Source organism: Mustela nivalis (assembly GCF_964662115.1).
Source record: "Mustela nivalis genome assembly, chromosome: 1".
Classification (NCBI taxonomy): domain Eukaryota; kingdom Metazoa; phylum Chordata; class Mammalia; order Carnivora; family Mustelidae; genus Mustela; species Mustela nivalis.
In genome coordinates this window covers 179,460,595-179,479,622 of record NC_139020.1, presented here as the reverse complement: position 1 = coordinate 179,479,622, position 19,028 = coordinate 179,460,595, and the positions used below count along the sequence as shown (strand labels likewise).

The 19,028-nt window shown below is 38.7% G+C and overlaps 1 protein-coding gene across 8 annotated transcripts in view; it reads left to right on the top strand.

Annotated features, from left to right (window-relative positions):
- The window catches only part of MITF (melanocyte inducing transcription factor), a 221,172-nt gene that overhangs the window by 126,918 nt on the left and 75,226 nt on the right, over positions 1–19,028 (top strand). For 6 of the 8 annotated variants that reach the window (XM_082691140.1, XM_082691139.1, XM_082691135.1 and 3 more), the window contains exon 2: positions 5,381–5,630. In XM_082691140.1, coding sequence (XP_082547266.1) covers positions 5,381–5,630 — 250 coding nt within the window. The remainder of the gene's footprint in view (positions 1–5,380; positions 5,631–19,028) is intronic. The other 2 variants (XM_082691136.1, XM_082691134.1) reach the window with 1 other exon arrangement.

Genomic DNA, 19,028 nt, shown 5'->3' with positions numbered 1-19,028 from the left:
TTGACCGAGTTGGCCATGGTCACAGATTCATAAGTGGCAGAGCTGGACTCTGCCTAAGGAATTGAAGAGAGGAAACACAGGAAAAAGTATGTCGTCTCCTTCAGCCCAGAGACTACATTGCAACTGACATCTGGTTTCCTACCTTGGATAATAAACCATGTTATGGAGACCAAGCTGAACCATAAGGTCTATTAAAGGGATATTGGCATCACTGTCAAAGATGAAGCGTGGCTGGGTCAATGTCATTTGGATCTCAAGGAATTTCTTTTTTTTTCTTTTAATATTTTATTTATTTATTTGACAGAGAGAGGGAGAAAGATCACAAGTAGGCAGAGAGGCAGGCAGAGAGAGAGAGGGAAGCAGGCTCCCTGCTGAGCAGAGAGCCTAATGCAGGACTCCATCCCAGGACCCTGAGATCATGACCTGAGCTGAAGGCAAAGGCTTTAACCCACTGAGCCACCCAGGTGCCCTGGGTGCCCTCATGGAATTTCTGGTATATTTAAGAATTTAATGAAAGCCATGGAATTGACTGTATGAATTGAGGAATTTACAAGACATTTTGGACCACATATCCAATATCTACACCATCCCAGAGAAGGGGGAAGCTTTGAAGGTTTAAATACAAATTCAGCCATAGAAGTGGGAACTCAGGTCACGTGTGTGGATGGATGCTGTCTTGTGGACTTTAACGTTGGTGACATTGGCACACTCAGTCATAGCTGTGCATTAGGGAGGGGGGCTTGGAGAGGGTCAGAGCAGTGGAATGGCTCAGGGACCATCCGGCTGCTCTGCAGTGACTGAGCTAGAACTTGGGTCCAGTTGATAGTCCTCCTCCTTGAATCCCGTTGAGAAATTCGCAGCTCTTGGGAAGTTGTGTGTCAGGCTTCACTGCTTCAGGGAAATGCTAGTAACGGCGTTTGCCTCTCTTTCCCTTGGCTGTGAAAGGGTGATTTCTTAGAGTGAGTGATACACCTTCCCAGGTGGAACTATTTAAGAGTCAGACAATCTGGATAACTGATTTAATTTTAGGGCATCTCAGAAAAATGTTTGTGACCGTGGCTTTAAACAGTGTGAGGTTAGAAACCAGGTATCCCCAGCATAGAGTGCTCTGTTCCCCTGGCACAGAGGGCACACTACCTGAGTAGTTGTTGAATAAATGACCTTTACATAATCTGATTAAAAGGCATCAGACTCACTGAATTAGGATTACCAATGCAGATTGAGCCCCAGATGAGTGCAGTTAGCTTTTAAATTCATCTGGACGACTCTCCTTGCTTATCTTTAATGACGAAAGCATCAGGTCCCCATTTTAAACATAAGCTTTTGTAGCCACGTGTGATGTTCTCACATAAGCCGCGACTTTGAGTTTAAAACCTGATGCTCCTTTGTCTTGCTCCCACTTTGAGAGGTAGATATCTTCATTTTTGTCTATGATTGCTGATTTAATTAATTCTAAGAGACAAAGGTCTTTAAAAAATGTCAAATAAAGCTGAGGATCTGGAGTCATCTTTAACAATCTAGAAAGACCCTGCAGGGAGTGTGTGCAGTGAAGTGACTACAGTCTTCCTTTTGCATTTTTTTTTTTTTTAGAAAATTTATTAAAATAATTTCAATTAGCCAAGCTCTGCTACATTTTCCTTATTGGACTTTCAATTTATTTATAGGGGTATACTGTATAAATATGCATTTTTTTTTTCTGATAGGGTATCTCAGCAAATGCTTTAAATGATATTGTTGGGAACGTAAAGTCTGAAGCCTTACTGTGGTTGATAACGGGTAATTTTAATTTAAGATGTCTCAAGAATGCTTTACTGTTAATTGAAAGGATTTTCCCCCCAGTATCACAGCCAATGGCTTGTCTTGAGCAGCTAATTAGTGCGATTATTCCACAGCTGCATTTGCTACAGCACAAAGGTTTGCTCCTGTTTTTATCAAAAGGATCAGTCTCTCTGGGAATGTTTTAACCTGACAGGCTTTGAATAGTAAGGCTGTTATTTATTTATTTATTTTTTAAGAGCTGTTCTCCCTTCTTCCCCCACCACCTTCCTTTTCTCGTTCAAGAAGCTGCATTTGAGCTTTGAACACACACTAAAAAATGTGAAAATACCTTTGCTTTTTATGCTCTTCTAAATAGAGCCTTACCTGGTGAATAGATTATTTTGAGTAATGTCTAGGTGTTCCTACTGTGTGGATGAGTACATGATATTAAAATAAGTGGGGTATTCACATTGTTCAATCTGTGCGCGTCTATAGGAAACTGTAAAGGACAGAGGATTTAAGTCTTCTGAAATGCTGAAGATCTCCAGGAGAACCAAGCCACTGATACTCTCAGCACTTTCTCTTCCTACTGTCAAAATACAGTCTGTGATGGACCCTGTCTCTTTTCCTTCAGGCAACGGGTGACTTTGATTACCAAGTCATTCCTTCATGTTCGTAATTTAGTTCATGTTCCTCGTGTTTTTAAATTAGAGACATATATTCTGCCATTGAGAAAAATATTTCGGCTTTTTTATAATTTAGGGGGGAGTAGAAAGAGAAAGAAAGAGCAGAAAAAAAAAAGAATAGAAAAGAAAAAGAAAGAAAGAAAATAAGAAAGAAAAGTAAGAAATTAACCTCTAGTTCTACTTTCCATCTGACAGCTAAGATCACCCTGATACAGTCCCTACTAGGCATGTCTATTTGTGTACATACATACACACACTTTACTTATTTTAAATTAAAACATAAATACTCTTTTGATTGCTACTTTTTATTTTATCCTTATTATCTACTTTTCTTACTTTGCTCTGTAGTTGTGCATTTTTTAAAATAGTATGATATCAAATTCATGTATTAACAACTTACTTTTTTAAAACCAGGTTTATGCTGAAATCTCATAAATAGCTTTATTTTTTCCCCAGTTTTATTGAGGTATAATTGACAAAAGCTATATATATATATTTAAGGTGTATAACATGATGACTTGATACATGTGTATACACTGTGATATGATTACAGTCAAGCTAATTAATACATACATCATGTAGTTACTATTTCTTTTCTTTTTCTTTTTTCTTTTTTTTTTTTTGCTATGAGTAAGGCCACTCCTATAGCGAATTTCAAGTGTGCAGTAAGTATTGTTACTGTAGTTGCCTTGATGAACATTGGATCCCTAGAACCTGACCTCATAACTAAAAGTTTGTGCCTTTTGACCAGGCTCTCCCCTAATAATTTATGTAGTCATTCTCATATGAGGGGGAAGACTTAGGAGGCTTAGAATTTTTTTTTTAAAGATTTTATGTGTTTATTTGACAGAAATCATAAGTAGGCAGAGAAGCAGGCAGAGAGAGAGGAGAAATCAGGCTCCCTGCCGGGCAGAGATCTCAGTGTTGGGCTCAATCCCAGGACCCTGGGATCATGACCTGAGTCAGAGGCAGAGGTTTTAACCCACTGAGCCACCCAGGTGCCCCAAGGTTCAGAATATTTTGCAATGTGTAAATAGCTTTGCAATGTCAAGTTTTCCACATTTTGAATTATGTTCTTAGGAAGACTGTCCATCAATGAAATTTCTGAGTTAGATTGTCTGAACAATATTAACGCTTTTTGATAAAGTTGTTTTTCTTTTGCTTTTCTTAATATGCCTTAAAGGATTGTGCCAGCAATGGCTCAGACTAGCATTATTGGTATACTTATTCTGGTAGTGAACATTTTTTTTTTTTTTAAATTGGGTCATACCGTGAATACTTTTTTTTGCAGCTGACTTTTCTAAGTTCATTATATTGCGTAGATTTAATTATAACTGTAAACATATTATTTCTTCAGCATTTTGAATGGTTGGATAGTACTACCTTATTTGATACTATCATAATTCCCTGAATTGATTTCCTATGGTGAGTAGTAAGTTAACTGCTAGTATAATTTTTATCATGTAGTTTTCTGGAACCGTGTGAGAGAGAAACACAAACATCTCATCTGTTAGCATGTTTTGCTACCTGCAGAATTTGAAGGTTCTTGTCTTTAAGGAGTTCGTGAGGACGGCCAATGGCTTAAAGGCTTTATTTTGTCTTTTGTTGGAGGGTAAAGACCATACTGAGCTTTATACTCAAGGAAGGAAGCTAAAGCCTTTCATATTTCCCTTGATGAGCGACTTCCTTGAGAGTGAATATTTTCTCAAATGTTACTGTTTTTCCGATTCTAGGTACCAAGGTTTTGCACTGTTTGCCCTAAGCAGAGATTTTTTTTTTTAAGAAAACCAAATTGCTGGAAATAAATAATCAATGAAAAAATTCTATCTAGTAATAATAGCAAGGACAAACCTTTATTGAAGTAGTACTACATGGCCCTCATTGTACTAGGCAATTTATGTGCATTATTTTACTGAATTGTCTCCAAATCCTGAAGAGGTAGGACATAAAATACAAGGAATGTAACTGAAGTTTTTAAAACCCCCTCTTTCTCTGATAAATGAGTAAATGTGTGAAAAAACTATTATGATCCCTCTTTTCCAGATAAGGTAACTAAGGCAGAGGGAGGTTGAATAAACTTGTTTATGCTGTAAAGCTGGCAAGATAAGTAGTCGCAACCCATATTTAGGAAAATTAGGAGCTTTTTTCTTCCTAACTTAAGACTAGTGTTTAAGCTTTTTCTGTAATTTTGGAGAGAGTGAGCACCAAAACCATCAGAAGTAGGCCGCATGGGGATCTCACAGACATGTGTAGGGGAGAGCTTGCCAAGATGAATCAGGAGAAAAGACCGTACAAAGAACACCAGACGGAGAACTGTGTTGTCAAACCAGCCTGTCCTCTGCCCCCTCCCCGAAGCCTGAAGTGAGCCCAGGGTTAACCTTCCTGGTCCAAATGATTCTTTCGTGAATGGTTTTTACTTCCCATTTCCTCACAGAATCTCCCCATAACAAAGTTCACCTTTTCTTGAAATTATTCCACGTTAGTAAACATCTTCGACATCTTCAAGGAATTTAGATAATGTGTAGGAGTAGTTATTTGGTTAGAGTCAGTTACGAAAAAGCAAATCAAGCAATTTATTTTTAAATGTGGAAATCTGGGTGCCATTAAGACGCACTGCTTCTTGGCACTTCATATGGCGGCGCTATATTTGGTGGTGATGAGTAGTATGTGGTATAAAATGTTAAAAAAAAATTAAGCCGCATGATAAAAATGCCTAGATGCAATCAAGCTGCCTTATTTTAATTCAACTCCTAATGACTTAAATCCTGTCACCTCTTGATTTTCAATTATGTGGAGTACCATTCTGCGACTTGATTATATTCACACAGGATTATTTCATAGTTTGGTGCAATTTAGGATCCCCCCTAAAATGCCGACGAAAGGTCTCATTAGGAAACTAAATGTTGTGCTTTTTGTTTTTTTTGGTTTTCCCACAGCAGTTCCGAGGAGCATCCTGGGGCCTCCAAGCCTCCGATAAGCTCCTCCAGTATGACATCACGCATCTTGCTACGCCAGCAACTCATGCGTGAGCAAATGCAGGAGCAGGAGCGCAGGGAGCAGCAGCAGAAGCTGCAGGCGGCCCAGTTCATGCAACAGAGAGTGCCTGTGAGTCAGACCCCAGCCATAAACGTCAGCGTGCCCACCACCCTTCCCTCCGCCACCCAGGTGCCGATGGAAGTCCTCAAGGTACGTGAGCGTCACTCTTGTCGGTTGGGCCAAGCCCTCTTCCAGACCAACATTGTCCATTTCCTAGGTGTTTTATTTATCTGAGTGTGTTTTTGGTCAGATTAACCCATCTGAATCCTGTTTGTCTTGTCAATGCCAACTCTACTGACGCTACCTGGCTTTGCATGTTTGAGGAAGGGCGCAGAGTAAATGCGAATGGAGTAGTAGCCCTCACTAAGCGGGGGGAGAGAGTCGATGTTGCATGAGAAACAGCAGGTAGGAATAGGCATCGGTTGTAATGATACCTTTCCATTTTTTCGTTGGGAGAATTTAAAAATGTACATGTTACCTGAAATGAATCTCATCTAATAATGTATTTTTCCCCCCTCCATACATTCCATGGCGAGCCTTTTAATTTTCTTCTTTATTTAGTAAGTAAGCTTGGCTGTAGAATCTGACTGGTTTAGAAAGTCTCTTCTGGGATAAAACTGTAGGAGAGCTTTCTTCACTTTAATAACCAGAATGCATAATCCTTTAACTGAAGTGGTCTGTTTGGGGCCTCTTTGATTTCTTGCTAGAGTAGAAACTGCAGGAGCTTGTTAACATCATTCTATCAGGGACATATAGCTTCCTAATTACTGGGGAAAACTGTAACAAGTCTAAGAATAGAATTCCATCTCACAAATGCCCTCCACCTCACGTTGGCCACGCTCCTTGTTTAAAGATAAACATTCCAACTCTTAAATATGACGGAGGCAAGGAAAGCTAAAAGGAAAGTAAGGGAACTTCCTTACTTAAAAGAACATTTTTTAAACCCATTCACCCAATTGATTCATTCAAAAGAGTCCCAAGTGTTAGTGTTCATTAAACAATGTGAACTTTGCACTCTGGTGATTCATTGTTGGTCTTCGCACTCATTCGTGTGCTCAGATAAAAAACATCTCCCACTATTTAACGTTTACAATGAAAGTAAATAGAGGGATGATGTGTTATAACTGGAAGCAATATATCATTCTTCCCAGGAAGTAGCAAAGATTCTTGAAAAACAAATTTAAAGTCAATTGTTTTTTATTTGCAAAGACCCTATTAAGATGTAGTGATGAAATAATGAAGCTCTTTCATGAAGAAAACAAGCAGAAATTTGGTGAGGGCAAAAGAGATCCAAACAGTTGAGCATAAAATATTACTCTGATGCGGTTGAAGTTCTAGATATTGCCGCAATTATATGGCTATTTTGTTCCCCTCCCCGCTGCCCCCATAAAGACAAATTTTCTTTTGGGACTAGACTATACATTAAATCTTTCCGTTCTGCTTAGGTGAAAATTGACAAAAACTAAGTTTTCATTATTAAGATTTACGTTGTCTGGTGTTCACAGGAATCACAATTGTTTTGTCTATGTCTTTTAAAGTTAGATGAATTTAAAGTTATATGAATTAAATTATAATCAAATGTAGAGAAATATGTCTGTTTTATTCACCGTAATAGTCTACTTTTTAAATCTGAAGGATACATAGTAGAAGAGATGACATGGATTTGTGCTAGTAGTGGTTTGTGTCCAATTCAAAGGTAATGTTTCGTATTGTATTAAAGTATATTACTTGCAAACAGTATTTCTATTCAGGCAATTACATGTGATGGTGCGGAAATCACCCATATGCAAATGCATTGAAATACCGTTTTTGTATCTTCTTAAAAATGAACATCATTCCTAAATGTTTCTATTACTTAAAATGTTATTTTGAAAATGCTTAGAATGAAAACCTATACTATGTGGTTTGTATAATACACCCATTTTTCCTTATATGTTGCTGTGTCCTGGTAACGGTGACTGGAGCTACAACCTTCAAGTTAGGTATCACAGAAAAATGCCAAAGTTGAAGCACAAATAAAGTTATTACAAGTAGAAGTCCCAATGTAACTAAAAATGAGCAATTGGTATATCTGTGTTTCAGGTTGGATATAGTTTCTTTGACTTGTACATTTTTATATTTCAGTGTATAGTATAAAGTAGTGATACCATATTTTAAAAAGTTGGGTTAGCACTGCGGATGGGTTTGATAGTTATTTAGACAAATTGTAGTGCCCTTTGATAAAAGACCAAGTAAAATATGTAATTGCCTATAAAATGACATTCTAAGAAATTCAAAAAATATTTTTGAGGATGGTAGTATGTAAGGGATGGCCCCAGATACTTGAGGATTTGTTACTTAAAAATAGTTTACGTATTTTCAAAACTTTTATATATGAAAATATTATTATGAAAGATTTACTATAGAAAGGTAAGTGAGAGAAATGTTTTTTTTTCTTTTCCCTCATATGGTTTTTAAAATCATAAGCACAGTTTTGTAAAGTTAAATGGTTAACTTAACTAAAAACAGTTAATTTTTTCAGACTTAGACTCTTTCTACAAATATACATTTTTAAGGAATGAGTAATAGCAAGTCTAGTAATTGAGTGCATTATCGTACAGATTATGTTGAACAAATATTTTTTCATAGTGTAGCCTCAATAAATTCTTCATTAAACTTTTAAGATTTAAATTGTCAAAACAGAACATACCTGCTTCTCAGTGGAGGTCGATGTGTATACTCAGCTGTGGTTACAAGTGCTAGAGAATCCTGGTTAAATCTCCCCATCTCCTACTGGTTTTCGAGAACTTGATCGAAGATCACACACGCAAACTCATTACCAACACTTTACTATATCAGTGGGTTGAATGATTTTTGAAAAGCTAACTTCATGTTTTCAGATTAATTCCTTTTTTTGGCAGAGTTAGGCTTTTAAAAAATGAGCTTTATAAAGCATGTTTAAAAATTGTTGACAGCTTCCTATAAACTTAGGTCCAGTCTTTGGAATTCAGATTAGAGGTTGGAAAAACACATTACTACGTATTCCTCACATTTTCACCATTTAGTCTGTAAATTCACAAAGCTTTGTAGGATTAGCTTCTTGTTTCTATATTTATTTAATTACTTCTTACTGACTCTCATGGTGGGTAATACGGACTGATCAGTCTTACTGCTGTATTTTTAAATATTAGCTATATCGTCTGGGTTTCTTAAAAACAACCTGACTCATTTGGATATTATAATTAAGGATGCTTTTTATCATAAATTAACCAGCACTTAGTGTACATAATGCGTTGTTCATCACAGCGAACACACCTCATATTTCAAATTATGAATTGACAAAAAAAATCATTAAGGACCATTAGTGGAAGCAGTTTCTTCCACAGGTGGGTTTTGTTGACATGGGAGTCATGCATATCTTAGTTTTGCGATTTGATCTGGCTTCTTTCAAACAAAAGCAGAGGAACCAGGGGTGGACTCTGCAGATGCATGTCAGGTCTCATGGTTAAAGAGGCATCATAGTACCATGCACTGTGTTAAGATCTGCACACACCAGGCATGTGTTCTCACTGTCCCATCTGTAACACGGACTGATTGGAGGAGTGCCTGGTTGCCCTGACCTTGGATTGGCAAGTTCATCAGAATTTTCCCCTTCATTCCCTCCCACAAGAAGGGCTCTGACAGCTCATAACTTGAAAACATTATAGTTTGAAGACATTTCTCTGTTCAGAATTTTGAAGGGAATCACCAAGGTTTTCCCTTCCTTCCTCCATCCCTTTCTTCTCTTCACCTTGGAATTTAAAAATTCAAAGATTTAGGATATTTTAAGTCATTTGCAAGCCTATATTTTTAAAATTTTTTCCCCCTTTTTAAAATCTCAGATAATCCAAGAAGTTGAGCAGATTGCTGCAAAATTTGAAATGGTGCTTGGTGTCCCGTGAAACGTACAAGCAGTTTACCAGGGGCTGCTACATTGTCAACTCAATTTACTTTGGCATTTATTTGGTTGTGTAATAATGTGGCATCCTGTTTCGATAGTTACTCTGGTAGGTCAGGATGGAAGTCTGCTTCCTTGTCACCTTGCTCTACACTGAGATTCCATGAGATTTCACTAGTCAGGGAAAGGTGTGTGACTTATCTGCTGGCCTTTTGTCCATAACTTACGAAGAAGTCCTGGTGTAGCATTTTTAAGGCGTTGCTTCTCCTTTAGGTGAATACAGAAACATGAAAAAGGTATGTAGAGTTCCTGGGGGTTGGTGGGTTACAGATTAGCAAAAGGGACTATTTCCATACTCCACTATGCATGTAAATTTTGTTCCTGATTTATTGAGCTGGGAATACAGAACCTTATGAGCATGATGGTGGCTACAAGAAGCAGGAACAGGAGCGGGGGTCTCAGATAGGCTCACATTGTTCCTCTTAGTTACGAAATCTGTTGCTACAGGTGCTTTCCCCAAAAGAAAGGACATCTGAGAATTCTGTTACCATAGTCTGGGCCATCGCATATTTATTCTTGTTCATCTGTGGTCCATCATGTATTTTTGTCACTAGATGGTGTGCCATAGACATTCTGTGAGCCCGATTTCAGAACTGTTTATAAACTTTGGAGTCCTTTCATTTTTGGATCAGACTTGGTATCCTTCTTTGTGGGGGGACAAGCAGATTCCAGGTTCCAACAAGTTCTCATCCTCCCAGAGACCTCATTTCCCTATGGGGTCTTTGAGTCTTCTGTTTGTATCATTTTGATATGCTCATCGTGACACATAAGGTAAATTTTTTTCTCTTCAAAACTCATTTTTATTGATTTTTAAAAATCATAGACCACGTTTGTTAACATGGAACCAATTTTAACAGCAGGGAAGAAAAATCCAACTGGAAACTCTCCCTTCTTTCCTCCCTCTCATCGCTTGCATCCCTCAAACTCCCTGGAAGGAGCTGCTTTTAGCAGTTTAGGGTACGACCTCCCTGACCACTGCTGTTTTCCCAGCCCACAGTTGCCTTTCGTGGGGGCGAGGGCTAAAGAAATATATTAGGCAGTTTTGATCTGTAGTCATAAACCCTGCCTTTCTCTTTGTTCACATTTATAAACAGAACAAAAGAAACAGAGTTTCTTCTGGGATTCTCTCTACTTTGAGACTCTTGCTTCAAACTTTTCTTCCTAAAGCAGAGTGGGGACTTCTTCCTCTGTGCTGGGAAGCAGTTAGATTGGTTCCGGGGACGCAGGTGTGTGCTAGCTTCCATGGGCACTGACTGACAGACTGTTTGCCTCCCATGCTGCCTTACAAACCCCTGTGGGTAAGAATTTAGTCACTCGGGACTGGCGCAGGGAGCGGCTCCATTGGCTTCTCTTAGATTGGTAAAATCAAACTTAACACGGTAAGTAGTGTAAGAATACCTGTAAATGTACATTGATTGATTTTAGATACTGTTTTCTGTCTGCACTGCTTTCAGTGACTAGGAACCAGTGATGATATGCTGACTGAAGAGCGTCATCTCTGCTCAGCTTTGTAGGCTTCGTCTGCTTAAATGGGCGGGCCCATGGGGAGCCACTACCTAAAACAAAATATTTAGTCTTTACACAACTGAGTGTATGAATTAATTCCACTTTTCTGAAAACATTGAAACATCAGCTCTAATCACCTGTTCACCTGGTAATATTAGCACAGAATGTAAGTAGTTTCTCTTCCTGTGACCACAAGGCCCTTTTTATGTGACTGAGGAAACAGTAGAATCTGGGTGATTCGATTTCCTTAAGTTGTAGATGGGTCAGATACACTCAGTGGACACCTGGACCATGCAGGTTTGGGAGGGAATCCTTCTCTTTAGGCACAAAGATCTTTGTCATCTTGAGCAACCAAAGTCCTCTTGTAGGTTTGTGTGCACAGGTGCCTGCTCAGCTCCTTCTCTTTCTGCTGTTATAAGAAGCCATGCTGACAGGTGTGTGTCTGTTCATTGACACAGTTCTCCTCATTCAGGACTAGTGGAGGCTAGGGTAGCGTCTTATGGAGAATAGTGATGTAGGGGTCTAGGAGTGGGGTCTGAATATTGAAGTAGGCTTTTAAAATTTGGCTCTGTAGAGTGTGTGCTGCCAACAAGAATGATATTGCCCCCAGTTGGGCAAGGGGCCAATTTTGGTCTTTGGGGGGCAAAAAATCATAGGTGTTACAGTGGTTTGGGCTTCTAAGGAGCCCTCGTATACCAAGTTTAGGTGCCTCTTAAAATTTCATGGGTGTGGGATTTAGGAGAGGCAATTTGGGGGAAAAAAATGCCTAAAAAGTCTCCTTGCTGTGGAGGTGGTGGTGGTGATGATGAAAAAAAGTCTTGAGAAATATGCCCGTAGAGTGCTCAGCACTTTCCTCAATTCCTCTGTTTAGAGAACACTTAGCAAGGCTCTTGTCGGTGGGTCTCCGACATTCCAGCCAGTCTGTGTCTCCCTAGGAGGGCAGTTAGGGTGTTGGTCATGGTTGGCATGTCCAGCTCCGGGCAGTTAGCATTCGCATCGCCATATCACAGATGTGGGAACTGAGGCAAAGGGTAAGCAGCTCATCCAAAGTCAAGGAAGCAGGTGGTACAGTCAGGAAACGAACCTGCTCAGTTAGCACTTCATGGCTCAGGTTGTTTAACCACTAGTGGTAGTACCTCTCTTAGAGTAAATGGCCTGGGAAGCTTCAGGAAGGAGAAGTAGTATTGTTACTCTCTAGAGTGACATCGTAGCCTAGGGCCTGCAGGAGATGTTTGTTGCACAGCTTCAGGCCACAGATTAAAATTTTAATAAGAATTATTGGTGGAGGGGTGCCTGGCCAGTAGGGGTACCAGCCAGTACAGCATCGATAGAGCATGCATCTCTTGATCTCTTGGGTTCGTGAGTTCGAGCCTCACACTGGGGGTAGAGTTTACTTAATAAAATAAATAAATAAGTAAATAAAAAAGAATGACTGGTGTAAATGCAGTACTGGCTAAAGTAACTTGGAGGAGGACAGACAGTGACTATGCAGACATCGATTATTGGCTGGTAGGCTAAATACGTCCTATTCTATATCTGATTTATTCCTCTAGCAACCCTACGGGCTTGATGGGGTAAGCCCTGTCTTCCAGATGAGGAAACTGAGGCACTCTTGTCATGGAGGCTCCACACCCTACCCTGTTACTTATAACCATATCCCCTGTGGTTTTCTACAGAGTTCAAGGACATACTGTAAACATTTCTAAGGAATCCCCAGTAACAGAGTGTGTTAGCACAAAGTGGGAGGTTAGAGAGAAACTATAGAGGAATTTTATAGGTTTAATGGAAGGATACATGATCTGAAGCATTTAGGATTATTATGGGGCCATCTATATTGAATAATTAGAGTGGATCCCTGAGTCTCCATGATTTGCCAGATAAAAGATCGGAATATGTTCTTACTTCATAAAAGACCACCTGGCCACAGTGACCACAGTGGCAATTTTTGGTTTAGTTATAGTATCATTATTGATTAATGTAGCACTACAGTGAAAGTTTCTGTGACAGCATCCAGAAATCGTAACTCAGGATCGCTTATGCTCTAAGGATCCTGTTGGCTCAGGCTGTCCCAATTCACGTCCTTTATAGCTGTGTACATTTTAATAATGTATTTGTTTTGCAGCAAATTGCTTTTGAAACGCTGATTTCAATGGACTCACACACATCTTTTAATAGGAATCTTTTCCTAATAAAACAAGATGGGATCAGGAGGGAGACAAACCATAAGAGACTTTTAATCTCACAAAACAAACTGAGGGTTGCCTGGGGGAGGGGGATAGGGATAGGGTGGCTGAGTGATGGACATAGGGGAGGGTATGTGCTATAGTGAGGGCTGTGAAGTGTGTAAACCTGGCGATTCACAGACCTGTACCCCTGGTGCTAATAATACATTATATGTTAATAAAAAATAAAAATAAAATAGGAATCTTTTCCTACAATTATGGTTGCATTATTGTTTTCTTACCCTGCCCCCTGCAGTATTAATAGCTTTTGCTATATTTTAGCACCTAAAACTGGAGTTTCAATTCTGATTGCTTTTCTGTTGGCTTTCAAGTGGATTTTAAGTGAATAGTGTCAGCTGTAATAATTCTTACATCACTCTACAGAAAGGTCACAAGTCCTCTTCATGAATGTTTCCTACTCATTCCCAACAATGAGGGGAAGGGCTTCGATTTGAAAGACCACCTTCTATAAATATGCCCTTGAACAACAGAGATTGTGGACACGAGTAAGCACAATCTAATTTTACCATTGCCCTACTAAAATAAGTGGGTGGGACCTGTGTTTAAAATTATGTAAATCAGCACTGTGGCTTTATGCAAGGGTATAACTGCAATCAGGACTAGAATATTAGCTCTTGTCCTGAATATGTCTCTTTTTATTGAGTTCTTTGGATATCACCTTGAACTTTAAGGACACTGTAGTTCCTGACAATACCCTAGTCTTTCAGACCTTGTTTATGAAGTTGGATGTTTTGCATATTAATTTATAATTTTGCACAAATGAGATGACTCAAAACTGGAGCATATAAAGCAGATGAAGTTGGAGGCTGCCAGAGATTTATTTTGTGACAAAGAATCATTTTAACCATTCTTTTAAAAACTAATGTTTTAGTAAAGGGTCTGGATGAAGCTGTACCAAATGTACAGATGTACAGATGTACAAATGTACAAGCATACACCTCTGGAACAGGTTTTGGGATTGGAGGTGGTGGTGGTGAGAGGCTCTATTTTTTTTTTTATTAGAAGAGTGTGTGCATATATTCTTAATGTAAAGTGAGTGTCTCCAGTGCCTTTTATTCAGGATTCTTGACAAAGTTCTCTTCGCCCACAGCTTTCCGAGCAGTAGAGTTGGTCTGTCAAGTGAGTTGGCTAGACTTCCACACATCGCACACCTCTCATGGCCTTTCCCGCAGGAGAGATAGCAAGGTGTACAGGTCCTGGAAATTAAACATGAAGAAAAGGATTTGAATCACCAGGTTGTGAATAATTTTCAAAAGTAGTTAAGAGGCCCAACATGAAAAGTGAAATTCAGATTTCTGCTACCTTATCACCAGGCATAGCTTTGTTGTAATCTCCCCTGTTGGCCCTGAGTTTTGTATAATTAAAATTTAGGAGCTAGAAATTTTGTTGAGACTTAATTAGAAGCGACAAACCAGAGACATTCCTGCTGGTTAGGAAGGGCTTAAGAAATTCTTATTGGCTAAATTACAAATATGTAACATTTTTTTCTGAGCACTGCATGGTAGTTCAGACTGCCTAAAGGTGACAAGATTAGCTCTGTTTTTCTAGTGAAGTAGTAAAAATTAGATTAATAAGTACCAGGCAAAGAACCTTTTCTTTTTTTTTTTTTTTTTTTTTTGAAAGAAATCTTACCTTGAGTGCTTCTGGCTGTGGAGATCGGTGCCTTAATTAGCCACATGTTCTTTTTACCTCCTGGGAAATAAGTATGGGATAAAACTGGGGATCAAGACGTAGACGCACATTGACTTAGCACACGCCGCTAAGTAATTCATCAAGGAATGTTGGTAATTAGTCCTGCCTCTTTCAACTCTTGGCTTATTTCATAAAATCAGTTGATTTAAAATAATGCCTGCTGATTTATTACCAACACGTTTCAAGCCTGAGAGTTGGCTCTTAAACAAAAGCGATATTGTGCAGTGATGGAAATGCGCCCTCTTGTTTTTGTGTTTTTACAAATTCTGAAGGGCCATTTATAGGCCTCTGTTAACTTTGTTGTGTTTGCTTTTGCCCCATTCAGCATTTTACTGGGTTTTCTTTTGTCTCTTGGTGAAGAGAAAGGGGGAGCAAATTAGGGAAAAAAAAAAAAAATTCCAGGCTCTTGGAGGTCTTGGATGTGAGGTGCTTGTCAAAGTGTATTGGCTCAGGGTGGTTTGATGGAATTTAATTGGAATCCCTCGTCTGGTAAGACGGGCTATAGTAATGGCCTTTGCTCCTCCTGCATTGTTAAGTGTTTGGTGATATTTATGACAGGCAGGTTAATCTGAAAAGATGGCATTTATGAGAAGTACAGCACCTTGTGACTTCAGCCCTGTAGTCTTGGGATCCATACAATGTAGTAAGTTACTATTTGGAAGCTAAGTTTCCATTCGTGCCAACTGCTCTGCTCCTTCATGCTTTGGGATGCGATCATAATCAGCTTCCCTGTTGAAAACCTAGGATTAGCTTGGCTCCAACACTTAACTGGGTGACTGGGCAAGTTTACTATTCTCTCTGGGCCTCAGTGACCTCATCTGTGAAATGGAGTTCTTAGTACCTCCTCTGGAGAAGTTTTTGTGAGAATTAAATGAGATCGTACACTGAAACTGGTGTTGCCCACTAGACACAGAATGGGAGCCATGTATGGCAATTTAAGTTTCCTTGTAGTCACATTAAACACAGTGAAAAGAAATAGAGAAAAGCAATTTAGTAATGTATTTTATTTAACCCAGTATATCCCAGGTATTATCATTTCAGGATATCACCAATATAAAAATTGTTAACAAGATCTTTTCATTCTTTTTATTTTTCATAGTTCATGCTAGGTTCATACTAGGTTTTTTCATACCAAGTCTTCAAATTGAGTGTGTATTTTCCCTCTGTCAATACATTTCAGTTTGAGGCTAAACTTCCATCAGAATTACTCAGTCTGTGTTTAACTTCTCTGAGGTTTACGGTTGAAAAAGTAGATTCATATACCCAAGTTTTCTTACGTTAAATAAACATATTTAACAGATTTCTGATAACTAAATTGCATATACATCTTTAAATTTGGATTTAAATAAAATAAAAGTAAAAAATTCATTTTTTCATCACACTGGCCACATTTCCAGCACTATCAGTGTGGCTTCTGTGTTAGCATGGACCCAAAGCATTTAACATAGCGTCAGGTAGGTGGAAAGTGCTCAGTAAAAGATTCTGCCTTATTTTTGTTGACAATGAATGATACAATAATTTCTAGTTACTAATTACCAAAATACAGTAATTAATATCATCTCCACATTGACATCTTTCTATGCCGCCATGACACCTGCCCCGTAAAATTGGTTCCTCGCATCCTCCCTCCCCACCAAAGAGACCCTAAAAAATTCAATCATTATTTTCCTTCTTGCAATCCTTGGAGGCCAGGTTAGCTGACATACCTCATGTATGGTTGATATTTTATGTCAAAAACAGCCTCTCACAGTAAGGCACAGTGAAGAGTCACCGTTGGTGACGTGGCATTTGGACCTTTCTCTGCCAACAGCCTTCCATTCAGGCCTGAGCCCAGTAACAAATCTTGACTTGTGAGTCACACGTCTTATTTGTGCTTTCAACCTGATTTCTTTTCAAACCTCCATGTGTCACACTTACCTAGCGCCTGTCTAGCATGTTCAAGATGTCTCAAACCCCAGGAATATTTAAGCATTTTAACATTGATAAAATGTTCTTGATGCAGAAGAAGACTTTGAAGTAAAAGGAGTTTGGTTAATCCTAGGATTAACTAATGTACTATATATTCGTTAGTAGCTAAATTGACATGTAGGTTATTGAAAACTAGTTTTTTTGGTGGGATTTTCTACATGATTTCTGTCCATGCTCCTGTTGCTAAGGCAGCTTTTTCTCCATTAACTTGCAGTATATTTTTAGGCATTTTCAACACAGCTAATAATTCAATGAAACCATTTTTCTTCCTTTTCTTATTCATTGGGAACCCAAGTTTTCTGTTTTGATACCAGTTTTGACCATTTGTTAAACCAGAAATAATGCACCTAAAATGATAATTTATCTTTTATTAGATACCTTGTTATTCCTAATGGGAACAATGAGTTGATTATACTGGAATTAAACTGTGTTCGAGAGATTTAATTTGTTCTTTATATAATACTAAAAGCCTACAAAGTAACATTCTTGTTCAATTACAACAAGCATGAAAGTCAAGAGAGCAAAAATATTAACTATGCTGTGACTTCCAGAAAGAAAAATCATTGTGTTGTTAGATTTTATGATTGCCTTAGCTTGGAGTTATATATTTTCTCAATGTTTATTACTTATTTTATTATCATCTTCATGTAAGTTAATAAACACATAAGCCATTATAAAGTTGCTTTCAATTTTCCTAATAGCATTCCAGGTTTATATTAAAATCATATACCTCAAGAATTTTTCAACTCATTAATTGGCATAATCTTTATAGAATTAATAATTTAGGTTTAAGAGTATGGGTCATTGTGACCATTTTTATGGACACTTAAGACCACCAATATCTCATAGACAGGAGAAAATCCATAACATTCTGGAAGGACATTTAATCTTGACGTAAAAATTTTATTCAGTTTGACGTGAAGCTAATGTGTGTAGAACTTAACCCTAAATGGTGTTTCTGGAAAAATATTCTGTAACTTGGTGGCTCTCAATGTGTGGCCAGGGGACCTGCAATGCAGAGGCCCTGCAATGCCTAGGAGCTCTTTAGAAACACAAATTCCTTGAGTCCATTCCAAACCTGTCAAGCCAGAAGTTCTGAGGGTGGGGCCGTTAATCTCTGTTGTAGCCAGTCCTCTGGAAAGTTCTAATGCCATGCTCAGGTTTGAAATTCACTGTTGTGGAAGTCTGGAAGTTAGTTTGTAAGAAACCTGAGGAAAATTGGGAAATGTTAGTACAAATAAAGTCAACCAAGTTTCTTTCCTGTAGGGCTTCTTAGATCTATGGTAAATACGTAAGGAGTTGTGGCAACTTTCCAAGAGTGGTATAATAGGTAGGCACTTACTTGAGAAGAGGGGAGGAGGAAGGCAAGCAAAGTAGATGTTGCTTTCAGGTAAAATAGATAAGTAGAAGTTGTGAAATAGGGACGCCTGGGTGGCTTAGTAGGTTAAGTGTCTGACTCTTGATTTTGGCTGAGGTCATGATCTCAGGGTCCTGAGATCGAGCCCTGTTGTTGGGCTCTGTGCTGGATGTGGAGCCTGCTTAAGATCCTTTTTCTCCCTCTCCCTCTGCCCCCACCCCTTGCGCATGCATGTATGCTTGCTCTCTCTCTCAAAAAAAAAAAAAAAAAATAGAGCGAGAGAGCAAGAGAAGTTGCAAAATATCCAGTGATCCAGTGGCCCTTTAGAGCCACCTGTATGTGGGGTAAATCCCTTTATATGCATATACTTGTGCAAAGTTGTTAAAAATAGATTAATCCTGTAAAATCCCTCAGATATGAGAAATATGAAATTCTAAAATTATACAGTGGTTTCTACTTTAAGTTACAGAAACCACTATGCTTTTGGAGGAGCTCTGAAGGGTCAATAAATCCACTGTCCACAATCTGTACCCCAACGTTCATAACAGCAATGGCCACAGTCGCCAAACGGTGGAAAGAACCAAGATGCCCTTCAGCGGACGAATGGATAAGGAAGTTGTGGTCCATATACACTATGGAGTATTATGCCTCCGTCAGAAAGGATGAATACCCAACTTTTGTAGCCACATGGACGGGACTGGAAGAGATTATGCTGAGTGAAATCAGTCAAGCAGAGAGAGTTGATTATCATATGGTTTCACTTACTTGTGGAGCATAAGAAATAATACGGAGGACATGAGGAGATG